The 15,773-nt window shown below is 45.6% G+C and overlaps 1 protein-coding gene across 1 annotated transcript in view; it reads right to left on the reverse strand.

Annotated features, from left to right (window-relative positions):
• Positions 1-15,517, reverse strand: part of LOC122548316 (ras-related protein Rab-11A-like) — a 30,142-nt gene extending 14,625 nt beyond the window's left edge. Inside the window, exon 1 of the mRNA XM_087985173.1 lies at positions 15,365-15,517. Within this exon, the coding sequence (XP_087841299.1) occupies positions 15,365-15,404 (40 nt within the window). The 5' untranslated portion in view covers positions 15,405-15,517. The remainder of the gene's footprint in view (positions 1-15,364) is intronic.
• Positions 15,518-15,773: the final 256 nt, after the last annotated feature.

The following is a 15,773-nucleotide window of genomic DNA, read 5'->3' on the forward strand; positions in this document are numbered from 1 at the left end:
ATCGAGCACTAGGAAGGAAATTGAAGTACAGGTCCTCAAGGGTCATAATCTCCGGATTACTGCCCGAACCACGTGCCAATTGGCATAGAGATAAGAAAATTAGGGAAGTAAACACGTGGCTAAGGGCTAAGACCATAAGACATAGGAGACCATAAGAACTCGGCCCATCGAGTTCACTCTGCCATTCAATCATTGCTGATGGGCATTTCAACTCCACTTACCCGCATTCTCCCCGTAGCCCTTAATTCCTTGTGACATCAAGAATTTATCAATCTCTGCCTTGAAGACATTTAGCGTCCCGGCCTCCACTGCACTCCGCGGCAATGATTTCCACAGGCCTACCACTCTCTGGCTGAAGAAATTTCTCCGCATTTCTGTTCTGAATTTACCCCCTCTAATTCTAAGGCTGTGTCCACGGGTCCTAGTCTCCTCGCCTAACGGAAACAATTTCCTAGTGTCCACCCTTTCCAAGCCATGTATTATCTTGTAAGTTTCTATCAGATCTCCCCTTAATCTTCTAAACTCCAATGAATACAATCCCAGGATCCTCAGCCGTTCCTCGTATGTTAGACCTACCATTCCAGGGATCATTCATGTGAATCTCCGCTGGACACGCTCCAGTGCCAGTATGTCTTTCCTGAGGTGAGGGGACCAAAACTGGACACTGTACTCCAAATGGGGCCTAACCAGAGCTTTATAAAGTCTCAGTAGCACATCAGTGCTTTTATATACCAACCCTCTTGAGATAATTGACAACATTGCATTCGCTTTCTTAATCACGGACTCAACCTGCATGTTTATCTTTAGAGAATCCTCAACTAGCACTCCCAGATCCCTTTGTACTTTGGCTTTATGAATTTTCTCACCGTTTAGAAAGTAGCCCATGCTTGTATTCTTTTTTCCAAAGTGCAAGACCTTGCATTTGCTCACATTGAATTCCATCAGCCATTTCCTGGACCACTCTCCCAAACTGTCTAGATCCTTCTGCAGCCTCCCCACTTCCTCAGTACTACCTGCCTGTCCACCTAACTTCGTATCATCGGCAAACTTCGCTAGAATGCCCCCAATCCCTTCATCCAGATCATTAATATATAACGTGAACAGCTGCGGCCCCAACACTGAACCCTGCGGGACATCGCTTGTCACCGGCTGCCATTCCGAAAAAGAACCTTTTATCCCAACTCTCTGCCTTCTGTCAGACAGCCAATCCTCAATCCATACCAGTAGCTCACCTCGAACACCATGGGCCCTCAGCAACCTCACTCAACAACCTCCCGTGTGGCACCTTATCAAAGGCCTTTTGGAAGTCTAGATAGACCACATCGACTGGGTTTCCCTGGTCTAACCTACTTGTCACCTCTTCAAAGAATTCCAACAGGTTTGTCAGGCACGACCTTCCCTTACTAAATCCATGTTGACTTGTTCTAATCCGACCCTGCTCTTCCAAGAATTTAGAAACCTCATCCCTAATGATGAATTCTAGAATTTTACCAACAACCGAGGTTAGGCTAATTGGCCTATAATTTTCCATCTTTTGTCTTGATCCTTTCTTGAACAAGGGGGTTACAACAGTGATCTTCCAATCATCCGGGACTTTCCCTGACTCCAGTGACTTTTGAAAGATCTCAACCAACGCCTCTGCTATTTCCTCAGCCACCTCCCTCAGAACTCTAGGACGTAGCCCATCGGGGCCAGGAGATTTATCAATCTTAAGACCTGTTAGCTTTTCTAGCACTTTCTCATTTGTAATGGCAACCATACTCAACTCAGCCCCATGACTCCCTTTAATTGTTGGGATATTACTCATGTCTTCCACTGTGAAGACAGACGCAAAGTACTTTCTAAGTTCTCCAGCTATTTCCTTATCTCCCATCACTAGGCTTCCAGCATCAGTTTGAAGTGGCCCAATGTCTACTTTTGCCTGTCGTTTGCTTCTTATGTATTGAAAGAAACTTTTACTATCATTTCTAATATTACTGGCTAGCCTACCTTCATATTTGATCCTCTCCTTCCTTATTTCTCTCTTTGTTATCCTCTGTTTGTTTTTGTAGCCTTCCCAATCTTCTGATTTCCCAGTGCTCTTGGCCACTTTATAGGATCTCTCTTTTTCTTTGATACATTTCCTGACTTCCTTTGTCAGCCATGGCTTTCTAATCCCTCCCCGGATAATCTTTCGTTTCTTGGGTATGAACCTCTGTACAGTGTCCTCAATTTTACCCACAAACTCCTGCCATTTTTGCTCTACTGTCTTCCCCGCTAGGCTCTGCTTCCAGTCTATTTTCGTCAGTTCCTCTCTCATGCCCTCATAATTACCTTTATTTAACTGTAACACCATTACATCCGATTTTGCCTTCTCTCTTTCAAACTGCAGACTGAACTCTACCATATTATGATTGCTGCTTCCTAAGTGTTCCCTTACTTTAAGATTTTTTATAAAGTCTTTAATAAAGTTTTTATAAAGATACCCGGTTGGGAGTTACAGACTGGAATCTACTCGAGGGGTTCAGGTTGGTGTATATACAGAATAACAGACACCAGGGAGGGAGTTACAGACTGGAATCTAACTGAGGTGTTTGGGCGGGTTTATTTACAGAATAACAGATACCCGAAGGGTTTGGCGTGGTTTATGTACAGAATAACAGATACCCGGGAGGGAGTTACAGACTGGCATCTAATTGAGATGTTTGGGCGGGTTTATTTACAGAATAACAGATACCCAGGTGGGAGTTACAGACTGGAATCTAATTGAGGTGGTTTATGTATAGAATAACAGATACCCGGGAGGGAGTTATAGACTGGAATCTAATCGAGGGGTTCATGGGGGGTTTATATACAGAATAACAGATGCCCAGGAGTAAGTTACAGACTGGAATCTAATCGAGATGTTTGGGGGTGGTTTATGTACAGAATAACAGATACTTGGGAGGGAGTTACAGACTGGAATCTAATTGAGGTGTTCGGGGTGGTTTATATACAGAATAACTGATACCCGGGCGTGACTTACAGACTGGAATCTAATCGAGGGGTTCAGAGTGGCTTAGATACGGAATAATAGATTCCCGGGAGGGAGTTACAGACTGGAATCTAATTGAGGGGTTTGAGGTGGTTTATATACATACTACCAGATACCGAGCAGTGAGTTACAGACTGGAATCTAATCGAGGGCTTCGGAGTGGTTTACATACAGAGTAACAGATACCCAGGAGCGAGTTACAGACTGGAATCAAATCGAGGGGTTTGGAGTGGTTTATATACAGAATAACAGATACCCGGGAGGGAGTTACGGACGAGAATCTAATCGAGGGGTTCGTGGTGGTTTATATGCAGAATAACAGATACCCGGCAGGGAATTACAGACCGGAATCTAATCGAGGGATTTGGGATGGATTATATACAGAATAACAAATACTGGGAGTGAGTTACAGACTGGAATCTAATCGAGGGGTACGGAGTGGGTTAGATACAGAATAAGAGATTCCCGGGAGGGAGTTATAGACTGGAATCTAATCGAGGGGTTCGGGGTGGTTTATATACAGAGTATCAGATATCCGGGAGGGAGTTACACAATGGAATCTAATCGAGGGCTTCGGGGTGGTTTATATACAGAGTATCAGATATCTGGGAGGGAGTTACACAGTGGAATCCAATCGAGGGGTTCGGGGTGGTTTATATACAGAATAACAGTTACCCGGGAGGGAGTTACAGACTGGAATCTAATCGAGGGGTTCGGGGTGGTTAAGATACAGAATAACAGATACCCAGGAGCGAGTTACAGACTGGAATCTAATCGAGGGGTTCGGGGTGGTTTATTTACAGAATAACAGATACCCAGGTGGGAGTTACAGACTGGAATCTAATTGAGGGGTTTGGGTGGGTTTATTTACAGAATAACAGATACCCGGGAGGGAGTTACAGACTGGAATCTAATCGAGGGGTTCGGGATGGTTTATATACAGAATAACAGTTACCCGGGAGGGAGTTACAGACTGGAATCTAATCGAGGGGTTCGGGGTGGTTAAGATACAGAATAACAGATACCCAGGAGCGAGTTACAGACTGGAATCTAATCGAGGGGTTCGGGGTGGTTTATTTACAGAATAACAGATACCCAGGTGGGAGTTACAGACTGGAATCTAATTGAGGGGTTTGGGTGGGTTTATTTACAGAATAACAGATACCCGGGAGGGAGTTACAGACTGGAATCTAATTGAGGGGTTTGGGGTGGTTTATATACAGAATAACAGATACCTGGGAGTGAGTTACAGACTGGAATCTAATCGAGGGGTTCAGGGTGGTGTATATACAGAATAACAGATACCCGGGAGGGAGTTACAAACTGGAATCTAATTGAGGGGTTTGGGGTGGGTTATATACACAATAACAGACACCTGGGAATGAGTTACAGACTGGAATCTAATCGAGGTGTTTGGGGTGGGTTATATCTAGAACAATAGATACCTGGGAGTGAGTTACAGAGTGAAACCTAATCGAGGGGTTCGGAGTGGGTTAGATACAGAATAAGAGATTCCCGGGAGGGAGTTATAGACTGCAATCTAATCGAGGGGTTTGAGGTGGTTTATATGCAGAGTATCAGATATCCGGGAGGGAGTTACACAATGGAATTTAATCGAGGGCTTCGGGGTGGTTTATATACAGAGTATCAGATATCTGGGAGGGAGTTACACAGTGGAATCTAATCGAGGGGTTTGTGATGGCTTATATACAGAATAACAGATTCCCGGGAGGGAGTTACATACTGGAATCTAATTTAGGGGTTCGGTGGTTTATGAATAGAATAACAGATACCTGGGAGGGAGTTATTGACTGAAATCTAATTGAGGGGTTCATGGGGGGTTTACAATGTAGAATAACAGATACCCAGGAGTGAGGTGCAGACTGGAATCTAATTGAGGGGTTCGGTATGATTTATATACAGAATAACTGATCTCCGGGAGTGAGTAAAAGTGTAGAATCTAATTGAGGGGTTCAGGGTGGGTTATGTACAGAATAACAGATTCCTGGGACTGAGTTACAGACTGGAATCTAATTGAGGATTCGGGATGGTTTATATACTGAATAACAGATACCCGGGAGGGAGTTACAGACTGGAATCTAATCGAGGGGTTCGGAGTGGTTTATATACAGAATAATAGATACCCGGGAGGGAGTTATGGACGAGAATCTAATCGAGGGGTTCGTGGTGGTTTATATGCAGAATAACAGATTCCCGGGATGTAGTTACAGACTCGAATCTAAACGAGGGGTTTGAGGTGGTTTATATACATACCAACAGATACGGAGCAGTGAGATACAGACTGGAATCTAACCGAGGGGTTCGGGGTAGTTTGTATACAGAGTATCAGATATCTGGGAGGGAGTTACACAATGGAATCTAATCGAGGGGTTTGGGATGGTTGATATACAGAATAACAGATACCCGGGAGGGAGTTACAGACTGGAATCTAATCGAGGGGTTCGGAGTGGTTTGTACACATACTACCAGATACCGAGCAGTGAGTTATAGACTGGAATCTAATCGAGGGGTTTGGAGTGGTTTGTATATCGAGTATCAGATATCCGGAGGGAGTTATGGACGAGAATCTAATCGAGGGGTTCGTGGTGGTTTATATGCAGAATAACAGATACTGGGAGTGAATTACAGACTGGAATCTAATTGAGGATTCAGAATGGTTTATATACAGAATAACAGATACCCGGGAGGGAGTTACAGACTGAAATCTAATCGAGGCATTCAGGTTGGTGTATGTACAGAATAACAGACACCTGGGGGTGAGTTACCGACTGGCATCTAATTGAGGTGTTTGGGCGGGTTTATTTACCGAATAACTGATACCCAGTTGGGAGTTACAGACTGGAATCTAATTGAGGGGTTTGGGTGGGTTTATTTACAGAATAACAGATACCCGGGAGGGAGTTACAGACTGGAATCTAATTGAGGGGTTTGGGGTGGTTTATATACAGAATAACAGATACCTGGGAGTGAGTTACAGACTGGAATCTAATCGAGGGGTTCAGGGTGGTGTATATACAGAATAACAGATACCTGGGAGGGAGTTACAAACTGGAATCTAATTGAGGGGTTTGGGGTGGGTTATATACACAATAACAGACACCTGGGAATGAGTTACAGACTGGAATCTAATCGAGGTGTTTGGGGTGGGTTATATCTAGAACAATAGATACCTGGGAGTGAGTTACAGAGTGAAACCTAATCGAGGGGTTCGGAGTGGGTTAGATACAGAATAAGAGATTCCCGGGAGGGAGTTATAGACTGCAATCTAATCGAGGGGTTTGAGGTGGTTTATATGCAGAGTATCAGATATCCGGGAGGGAGTTACACAATGGAATTTAATCGAGGGCTTCGGGGTGGTTTATATACAGAGTATCAGATATCTGGGAGGGAGTTACACAGTGGAATCTAATCGAGGGGTTTGTGATGGCTTATATACAGAATAACAGATTCCCGGGAGGGAGTTACATACTGGAATCTAATTTAGGGGTTCGGTGGTTTATGAATAGAATAACAGATACCTGGGAGGGAGTTATTGACTGGAATCTAATTGAGGGGTTCATGGGGGGTTTACAATGTAGAATAACAGATACCCAGGAGTGAGGTGCAGACTGGAATCTAATTGAGGGGTTCGGTATGATTTATATACAGAATAACTGATCTCCGGGAGTGAGTAAAAGTGTAGAATCTAATTGAGGGGTTCAGGGTGGGTTATGTACAGAATAACAGATTCCTGGGACTGAGTTACAGACTGGAATCTAATTGAGGATTCGGGATGGTTTATATACTGAATAACAGATACCCGGGAGGGAGTTACAGACTGGAATCTAATCGAGGGGTTCGGAGTGGTTTATATACAGAATAATAGATACCCGGGAGGGAGTTATGGACGAGAATCTAATCGAGGGGTTCGTGGTGGTTTATATGCAGAATAACAGATTCCCGGGATGTAGTTACAGACTCGAATCTAAACGAGGGGTTTGAGGTGGTTTATATACATACCAACAGATACGGAGCAGTGAGATACAGACTGGAATCTAACCGAGGGGTTCGGGGTAGTTTGTATACAGAGTATCAGATATCTGGGAGGGAGTTACACAATGGAATCTAATCGAGGGGTTTGGGATGGTTGATATACAGAATAACAGATACCCGGGAGGGAGTTACAGACTGGAATCTAATCGAGGGGTTCGGAGTGGTTTGTACACATACTACCAGATACCGAGCAGTGAGTTATAGACTGGAATCTAATCGAGGGGTTTGGAGTGGTTTGTATATCGAGTATCAGATATCCGGAGGGAGTTATGGACGAGAATCTAATCGAGGGGTTCGTGGTGGTTTATATGCAGAATAACAGATACTGGGAGTGAATTACAGACTGGAATCTAATTGAGGATTCAGAATGGTTTATATACAGAATAACAGATACCCGGGAGGGAGTTACAGACTGAAATCTAATCGAGGCATTCAGGTTGGTGTATGTACAGAATAACAGACACCTGGGGGTGAGTTACCGACTGGCATCTAATTGAGGTGTTTGGGCGGGTTTATTTACCGAATAACTGATACCCAGTTGGGAGTTACAGACTGGAATCTAATTGAGCGGTTCGGTGGTTTATGAAGAGAATAACAGATACCCGGGTGGGAGTTGCAGACTGGAATCTAATCGAGGGGTTCAGGGTGGTGTATATACAGAATAACAGACACCCGGGAGTGAGTTACAGACTGGAATCTAATCGAGGTGTGTGGGTTGGGTTATATCTAGAACAATAGATACCTGGGAGTGAGTAAAAGTGCAGAATCTAATTGAGGAGTTCAGGGAGGGTTATGTACAGAATAACAGATTCCTGTTAGTGAGTTACAGAGTGAAACCTAATTGAGGGGTTCGGGATGGGTTATATTCAGAAAAGCAGATACCCGGGAGGGAGTTACAGACTGGAATCTAATCGAGGGGTTCAGGATGGTTTATATACAGAGTAACAGATACCCGGGAGGGAGTTACAGACTGGAATCTAATCGAGGGGTTCGGGATGGTTTATATACAGAGTAACAGATACCTGGGAGGGAGTTACAGACTGGAATCTAATCGAGTGGTTCGGGGTGGTTTATATACAGAGTAACAGATACCCGGGAGGGAGTTACAGACTGGAATCTAATCAAGGGGTTCGGGTTGGTGTACATACAGAATAACAGATACTCGGGAGTGAATTACCAATCGGCATCTAATTGAGGTGTTTATGCGGGTTTATTTACAGAATAACAGATATCCTGGAGGGGGTTACAGACTGGAATCTAATCGAGGGCTTCGGAGCGGTTTACATACAGAGTAACAGATACCCGATGGCGAGTTACAGACTGGAATCTAATCGATGGGTTTGGGGTGGGTTATATACAGAATAACAGATACTGGGAGTGAGTTACAGACTGGAATCTAATCGAGGGGTTCAGAGTTGTTTGTACACATACTACCAGATACCGAGCAGTGAGTTATAGAGTGGAATCTAATCGAGTGGTCTGTACATCGAGTATCAGATATCCGGAGGGAGTTATGGACGAGAATCTAATCGAGGGGTTCGTGGTGGTTTATATGCAGAATAACAGATACTGGGAGTGAATTGCAGACTGGAATCTAATTGAGGATTTGGAATGGTTTATATACAGAATAACAGATACCCGGGAGGGAGTTACAGACTGGAATCTAATCGAGGGATTCGGGTTGGTGTACGTACAGAATAACAGACACCTGAGGGTGAGTTACCGACTGGCATCTAATTGAGGTGTTTGGGCGGGTTTATTCACCGAATAACTGATACCCAGGTGGGAGTTACAGACTGGAATCTAATTGAGCGGTTCGGTGGTTTATGAAGAGAATAACAGATACTCGGGTGGGAGTTACAGACTGGAATCTAATTGAGGGGTTCAAGGTGGTGTATATACAGAATAACAGACACCCGGGAGTGAGTTACAGACTGGAATCTAATCGAGGTGTTTGGGGTGGGTTATATCTAGAACAATAGATACCTGGGAGTGAGTAAAAGTGCAGAATCTAATTGAGGAGTTCAGGGAGGGTTATGTACAGAATAACAGATACCCAGGTAGGAGTTACAGACTGAAATCTAATTGAGGGGTTTGGTGGTTTACGTATAGAATAACAGATACCCGGGAGGGAGTTATAGACTGGAATCTAATCGAGGGGTTCATGGGGGGGTTTATATACAGAATAACAGATACTTGGGAGGGAGTTACAGACTGGAATCTAATTGAGGGATTTGGGGTGGTTTATATACAGAATAACAGATACCCGGGAGTGAGTTACAGACTGGAATCTAATCGAGGGGTTCAGGGTGGTGTATATACAGAATAACAGATACCCGGGAGGGAGTTACAAACTGGAATCTACACGAGGGGTTTGGGGTGGGTTATATCTAGATCAATAGATACCTGGGAGTGAGTTACAGAGTGAAACCTAATTGAGGGGTTCGGAGTGGCTTATATACAGAATAACAGATACCCGGGAGGGAGTTACAGACTGGAATCTAATTTAGGGGTTCGGTGGTTTATGAATAGAATAACAGATACCCGAGAGGGAGTTATCGACTGGAATCTAATCGAGGGGTTCGTGGGGGGTTTATAATGTAGAATAACAGATACCCAGGAGTGAGGTGCAGACTGGAATCTAATTGAGGGGTTCGGTATGATTTATATACAGAATAACAGATCTCCGGGAGTGAGTATAAGTGTAGAATCTAATTGAGGGGTTCAGGGTGGGTTATGTACAGAATAACAGATTCCTGGGACTGAGTTACAGACTGGAATCTAATTGAGGATTCGGGATGGTTTATATACTGAATAACAGATACCCGGGAGGGAGTTACAGACTGGAATCTAATCGAGGGATTCGGGATGGTGTACGTACAGAATAACAGACACCTGGGGGTGAGTTACCGACTGGCATCTAATTGAGGTGTTTGGGCGGGTTTATTCACCGAATAACTGATACCCAGGTGGGAGTTACAGACCGGAATGTAATTGAGCGGTTCGGTGGTTTATGAAGAGAATAACAGATACTCGGGTGGGAGTTACAGACTGGAATCTAATTGAGTGGTTCAAGGTGGTGTATATACAGAATAACAGACACCCGGGAGTGAGTTACAGACTGGAATCTAATCGAGGTGTTTGGGGTGGGTTATATCTAGAACAATAGATACCTGGGAGTGAGTAAAAGTACAGAATCTAATTGAGGAGTTCAGGGAGGGTTATGTACAGAATAACAGATTCCTGTTAGTGAGTTACAGAGTGAAACCTAATTGAGGGGTTCGGGGTGGGTTATATACAGAAAAGCAGATACCCGGGAGGGAGTTACAGACTGGAATCTAATCGAGAGGTTTGGTGGTTTACGTATAGAATAACAGAACCCGGGAGGGAGTTATAGACTGGAATCTAATCGAAGGGTTCATGGGGGGGTTTATATACAGAATAACAGATACCCAGGTGGGAGTTATAGACTGGAATCTAATTGAGGGGTTTGGTGGTTTATATATACAATAACAGATACCCGGGAGGGAGTTACAGATGGAATCTAATCGAGATGTTTGGGGGTGGTTTATTTACAGAATAACAGATACTTGGGAGGGAGTTACAGACTGGAATCTAATTGAGGGGTTTGTGGTGGTTTATATACAGAATAACAGATACCCGGGAGTGAGTTACAGACTGGAATCTAATCGAGGGGTTCAGGGTGGTGTATATACAGAATGACAGATACCCGGGAGGGAGTTACAAACTGGAATCTACACGAGGGGTTTGGGGTGGGTTATATATACAGAATAACAGACACCTGGGAGTGAGTTACAGACTGGAATCTAATCGAGGTGTTTGGGGTGGGTTATATCTAGATCAATAGATACCTGGGAGTGAGTTACAGAGTGAAACCTAATTGAGGGGTTCGGAGTGGCTTATATACAGAATAACAGATACACGGGAGGGAGTTACAGACTGGAATCTAATTTAGGGATTCGGTGGTTTATGAATAGAATAACAGATACCCGAGAGGGAGTTATCGACTGGAATCTAATCGAGGGGTTCGTGGGGGGTTTATAATGTAGAATAACAGAAACCCAGGAGTGAGGTGCAGACTGGAATCTAATTGAGGGGTTCGGTATGATTTATATACAGAATAACAGACACCCGGGAGTGAATTACAGACTGGAATCTAATCGAGGTGTTTGGGGTGGGTTATATCTAGGACAATAGATACCTGGGAGTGAGTAAAAGTGCAGAATCTAATTGAGGAGTTCAGGGAGAGTTATGTACAGAATAACAGATTCCTGTTAGTGAGTTACAGAGTGAAACCTAATTGAGGGGTTCGGGGTGGGTTATATACTGAATAACAGATACCCGGGAGGGAGTTACAGACTGGAATCTAATCGAGGGGTTCGGGATGGTTTATATACAGAGTAACAGATACCCGGGAGGGAGTTACAGACTGGAATCTAATCGAGGGGTTCGGGATGGTTTATATACAGAGTAACAGATACCTGGGAGGGAGTTACAGACGGGAATCTAATCGAGGGGTTCGGGGTGGTTTATATACAGAGTAACAGATACCCAGGAGGGAGTTAAGACTGGAATCTAACCGAGATGTTGGGGGATGGTTTTTGTACAGTGTAACAGATAGTTGGGTGGGAGTTACAGACTGGAATCTAATCGAGGAGTTCAGGGTGGTGGTATATACAGAATAACAGATACCCCGGAGGCAGTTACAAACTGGAATCTAATCGAGGGGTTCGGAGTGGTTTATATACAGAATAATAGATACCCGAGAGGGAGTTACAAACTGGCATCTACACGAGGGGTTTGGGGTGGGTTATATACACAATAACAGACACCTGGGAGTGAGTTATAGACTAGAATCTAATTGATGTTTGGGGTGGGTTATATCGAGATACCTGGGAGTGAGTTACAGAGTGAAACCTAATCGAGGGGTTCGGAGTGGCTTATATACAGAATAACAGATACCTGAGAGGGAGTTACAGACTGGAATCTAATTTAGGGGTCCGATGCTTTATGTATGGAATAACAGATACCCGGGAGGGAGTTATAGACTGGAATCTAATCGAGGGGTTCGTGGGGGGTTTATAATGTAGAATAACAGATACCCAGGAGTGAGGTGCAGACTGGAATCTAATCAAGGGGTTCGGGGGGGGTTTATAATGTAGAATAACAGATACCCAGGAGTGAGGTGCAGATTGGAATCTAATTGAGGGGTTCGGTATGATTTATATACAGAATAACAGATTCCTGGGAGTGAGTTACAGACTGGAATCTAATCAAGGATTCGGGATGGTTTATATACTGAATAACAGATACCCGGGAGTGAGTTACAGACTGGAATCTAATCGAGGGGTTCGGTTTGGTGTACATACAGAATAACAGACACCCGGGAGGGAGTTACCGACTGGCATCTAATTGATGTGTTTGGGCGGGTTTATTTACAGAATAACAGAGACCTGGGTGGGAGTTACAGACTGGAATCTAATTGTGGGGTTTGGGGTGGGCTATATACAGAATAACAGATACCCGGGAGGGAGGTACAGACTGGAATCTAATCGAGGGGTTCGGGGTGGGTTTATATACAGAATAACAGATACCCGGGAGGGAGTTACAGACTGGAATCTAATCGAGGGGTTCGGGGTGGGTTTATATACAGAATAACAGATACCCTGGGAGGGAGGTACAGACTGGAATCTAATCGAGGGGTTCGGGGTGGGTTTATATACAGAATAACAGATACCCGGGAGGGAGTTACAGACTGGAATCTAATTGATAGTATCAGGTTTTGTTTTACTGCTGTGCTCCTGTCCTGTTGTCATGTGGCTGAGAGAATGATGTTTGCCTTTGCTGCTTTGTAGAGGCCTCAGTGTGTGTTCTGGACATTCCCATGGAATCAATCCATGAGTTTCCCTGTCTCAGTCTTTATCTCTTTAAGTCTATCGGTATGGAGCCGAGTTGGTTAATCGACACTCCCCAATGACTCAGGCTGCTGCTGAATGCTCGGTTACACCCACTGCTGCTGATTTATAATTACAACAAATCGTTCATCCAGCGAGTTGCCCGACTCGGCAGATACATTGCAAAAGGCCTCACCTGATTGAAACCCTCCTTTTCCAGACATGAATCATCCCCCCGTTCTATCGCCTCCTCACTCCGCCCTGTCACAGTGTTGAAAGCCTGCTTCTGCAGGTCTGTCTCACCGTGTGGTTCTCCTTGTTCGAGAATTAAGCTCCCTCTCCATCCTTTTCCACCTCTCAAGGAAACCTGTAGCCTCCACCAGGCCTCAACTCCGCTCTAACCACAGGAGACATCCAAGGCCTACTCCAGGCCTCAACTCTGCTCTTCCCGCAGGAGAAGCCTGAGGCCTACTCCAGGCCTCGACTCTGCTCTACCCGCAGGAGATGTCCGAGGCCTACTCCACGCCTCAACTGTGCTCTACCCGCAGGAGAAAGTTCAGTCTTCTGCAGGAGAATATTCAGCCTTACTCCAGGCCTCAGCTATGTTCCACTTGCAGGAGAAGCTTCGGGCCTACTCTAGGCTTCTGTTCTGCTCCTCTTGCAGGAGAGGCCTGAGACTTGCTCCAGGCCTTCACACTGCTCCTCCTACAGGAGATGCTTGAGGCCTACTCCAGGCCATGGCTCTGTTACACCTGTAGGAGACATTCAAAGTCTACTTCAGGCCTCTATTCTTCTCCATCTGGAGATTTGGGGTCTGTCTAGTTCTGATTTATTTCTTTATTGAATGGGCAGTTTGAGGAAGGAGTTGTCATTCTCTCCTTCTGCAATTGGTGGGGGAGGGGTGTGGAGCAAGCAGGGAACTAACCATAAGACCAATACAGGGTTTAGGAAGGGATCCAATTGTTTGAGAATGGGATAAAGGTTATTTGGGATTTGTGTTGGGACTTGGTGTTGGGGTATTCGGGATTAAATACGTGGATGCAAATGTTACAGGTTTATGGCTAAAGGGGTAGAATTCAAGGCTTGAGTGCTTAAGTTAGATTAGGATTGTCGTTGGGGGTCAGGAAGGTGGGCAATTGTCAGGGTTAAGATCAAGCGATGGTGGCTAGGGTTAAAAGTCAACAGAGGTTCATGGATGGGGTCAAGATTCAGACAAGACAAGAGGTCAGGGTTAAATGATGAATGTGCTCATCCCTGCAGTGTTTGATGGGGTCCCCTGTCAGAGGTCAATGGCGCTGTTGCAAAAATAGATTCTCAAAGCGTGCACAATTTGGGACAGGTCTCTGGCCCTGGATCTCCTTGTTACTTTGTGTTTTTGCTGTGGGTGAGACTCCTCTGGCATGTTTCCATCCTGCCTCCTGAGCTCCAGTGAGTGGTCAGCCATCTTGTCTTGACTGCAGGCTTGGCCCCTCGCTTGGGTAAAGTGGGAAGAGGAGCTAGGTGCCCATAGGCCATCCTTGGTCTTGTTCCCACCTTGATCGCAAGGTTCCCTTGGAGACTGGGCCCGCAGTGCGCATACCGTGCCCTCAATCCTTTTGAGCTCATCGTCGTTGGCAGATGTTGGCTGTGACCAATGTCGACCCTATATGGGTCTGGGGGCAAGATTGGCATTTGTTGACACCAATCCTCCCAGCTCCTAATTGCCCCTTAAACTGACTGTCTCCGCTCAGGGCCATTTCAGAGGGTGTTTAAGAGTTAATGCCACTCCTGTGTTGATGTCTGGAGTCACATGTAGATCTAAACTGGGGTAAAGATAGCCGATTTCCTTCCCTCGCGAGTTAACCCGACAGGGGTCTTTTATGAAGACTGCCATCAATGACAGTCACCTGAGACAATTCCAGATTCGATCCATCGGATTTAAATTCCACGTGGGAGCGGAAGGGGGGTGCTACGCTGGGATGCCCTCCCCCTCTCTCAGAGCATTAGCCTCTGGACATGTAATGCAGAAACATTCCTGCTAGGCCACCATTTACATTTTGAGCTTATCGAGTTTCCTTTGGGATTGGGAGTTGTGGTCGAGAGGCTCTGTCTCTCTCTAGTTGGTAGGAGGTTGATAGGGTCTGCTTTTGGAGGCCAGGATTCAGATGTTAGTGGGGGGTGGGGTAATGGGAGGGATCAGGGTCTCAGGTAGACAGCAGAGCCCAGAGCACGGAAATCAGGCCTCTCTCCCACATGGGCAGTACTGTAGGGATCCAGGGTCAGGGAGCAGGCAAGGAGAGGGTGAAGATTGAGGGGGGTTTGGGTTAATCAGGGGTTAATCCTAGAGTAGCTACACGTTACCAGTCTCTCTCTTGCTCAGTTTCTCTCTTTCCCAGTCACCCACCTTTAAACACGAAGCTGTAATCATCATCGGAGGAGGTCATTGTGTGGTAAGGGAAGCGGCTGTGCCCTGGTACTGACTGTCTTCCCCAGGCCGTCCACGCTGCTTCCTCGGGGAGCTGTTTACCTCTCTCTCTCTCTCTCTCTCTCTCTCTCTCTCTCTCCCCCTCTGTCTCTGCTTGGCACCTGATCTTCCTGGTTTCAGGGCGGGGTTTGTGGGTGTGTGTTGGACTGAAACCACAGGTCAGACCGGTTTCCTTCGTACACGGCGAGCTAGTGACAGTGAACACACCCAGCTCGCCTGTACTCCCCCCCGCCTGGACACTGCTCACCTGTACTCCCTCAGTCTGGGCACTGCTCGCCTGGACTCCCCCCGCCTGGGCACTGCTCACCTGTACTCCCCCTGCCTGGGC

Source organism: Chiloscyllium plagiosum, unplaced genomic scaffold, assembly GCF_037043375.1.
Source record: "Chiloscyllium plagiosum isolate Xiang-an unplaced genomic scaffold, Cpla_swu_hap1 HiC_scaffold_50, whole genome shotgun sequence".
In the NCBI taxonomy this organism is placed as follows: Eukaryota; Metazoa; Chordata; class Chondrichthyes; order Orectolobiformes; family Hemiscylliidae; genus Chiloscyllium; species Chiloscyllium plagiosum.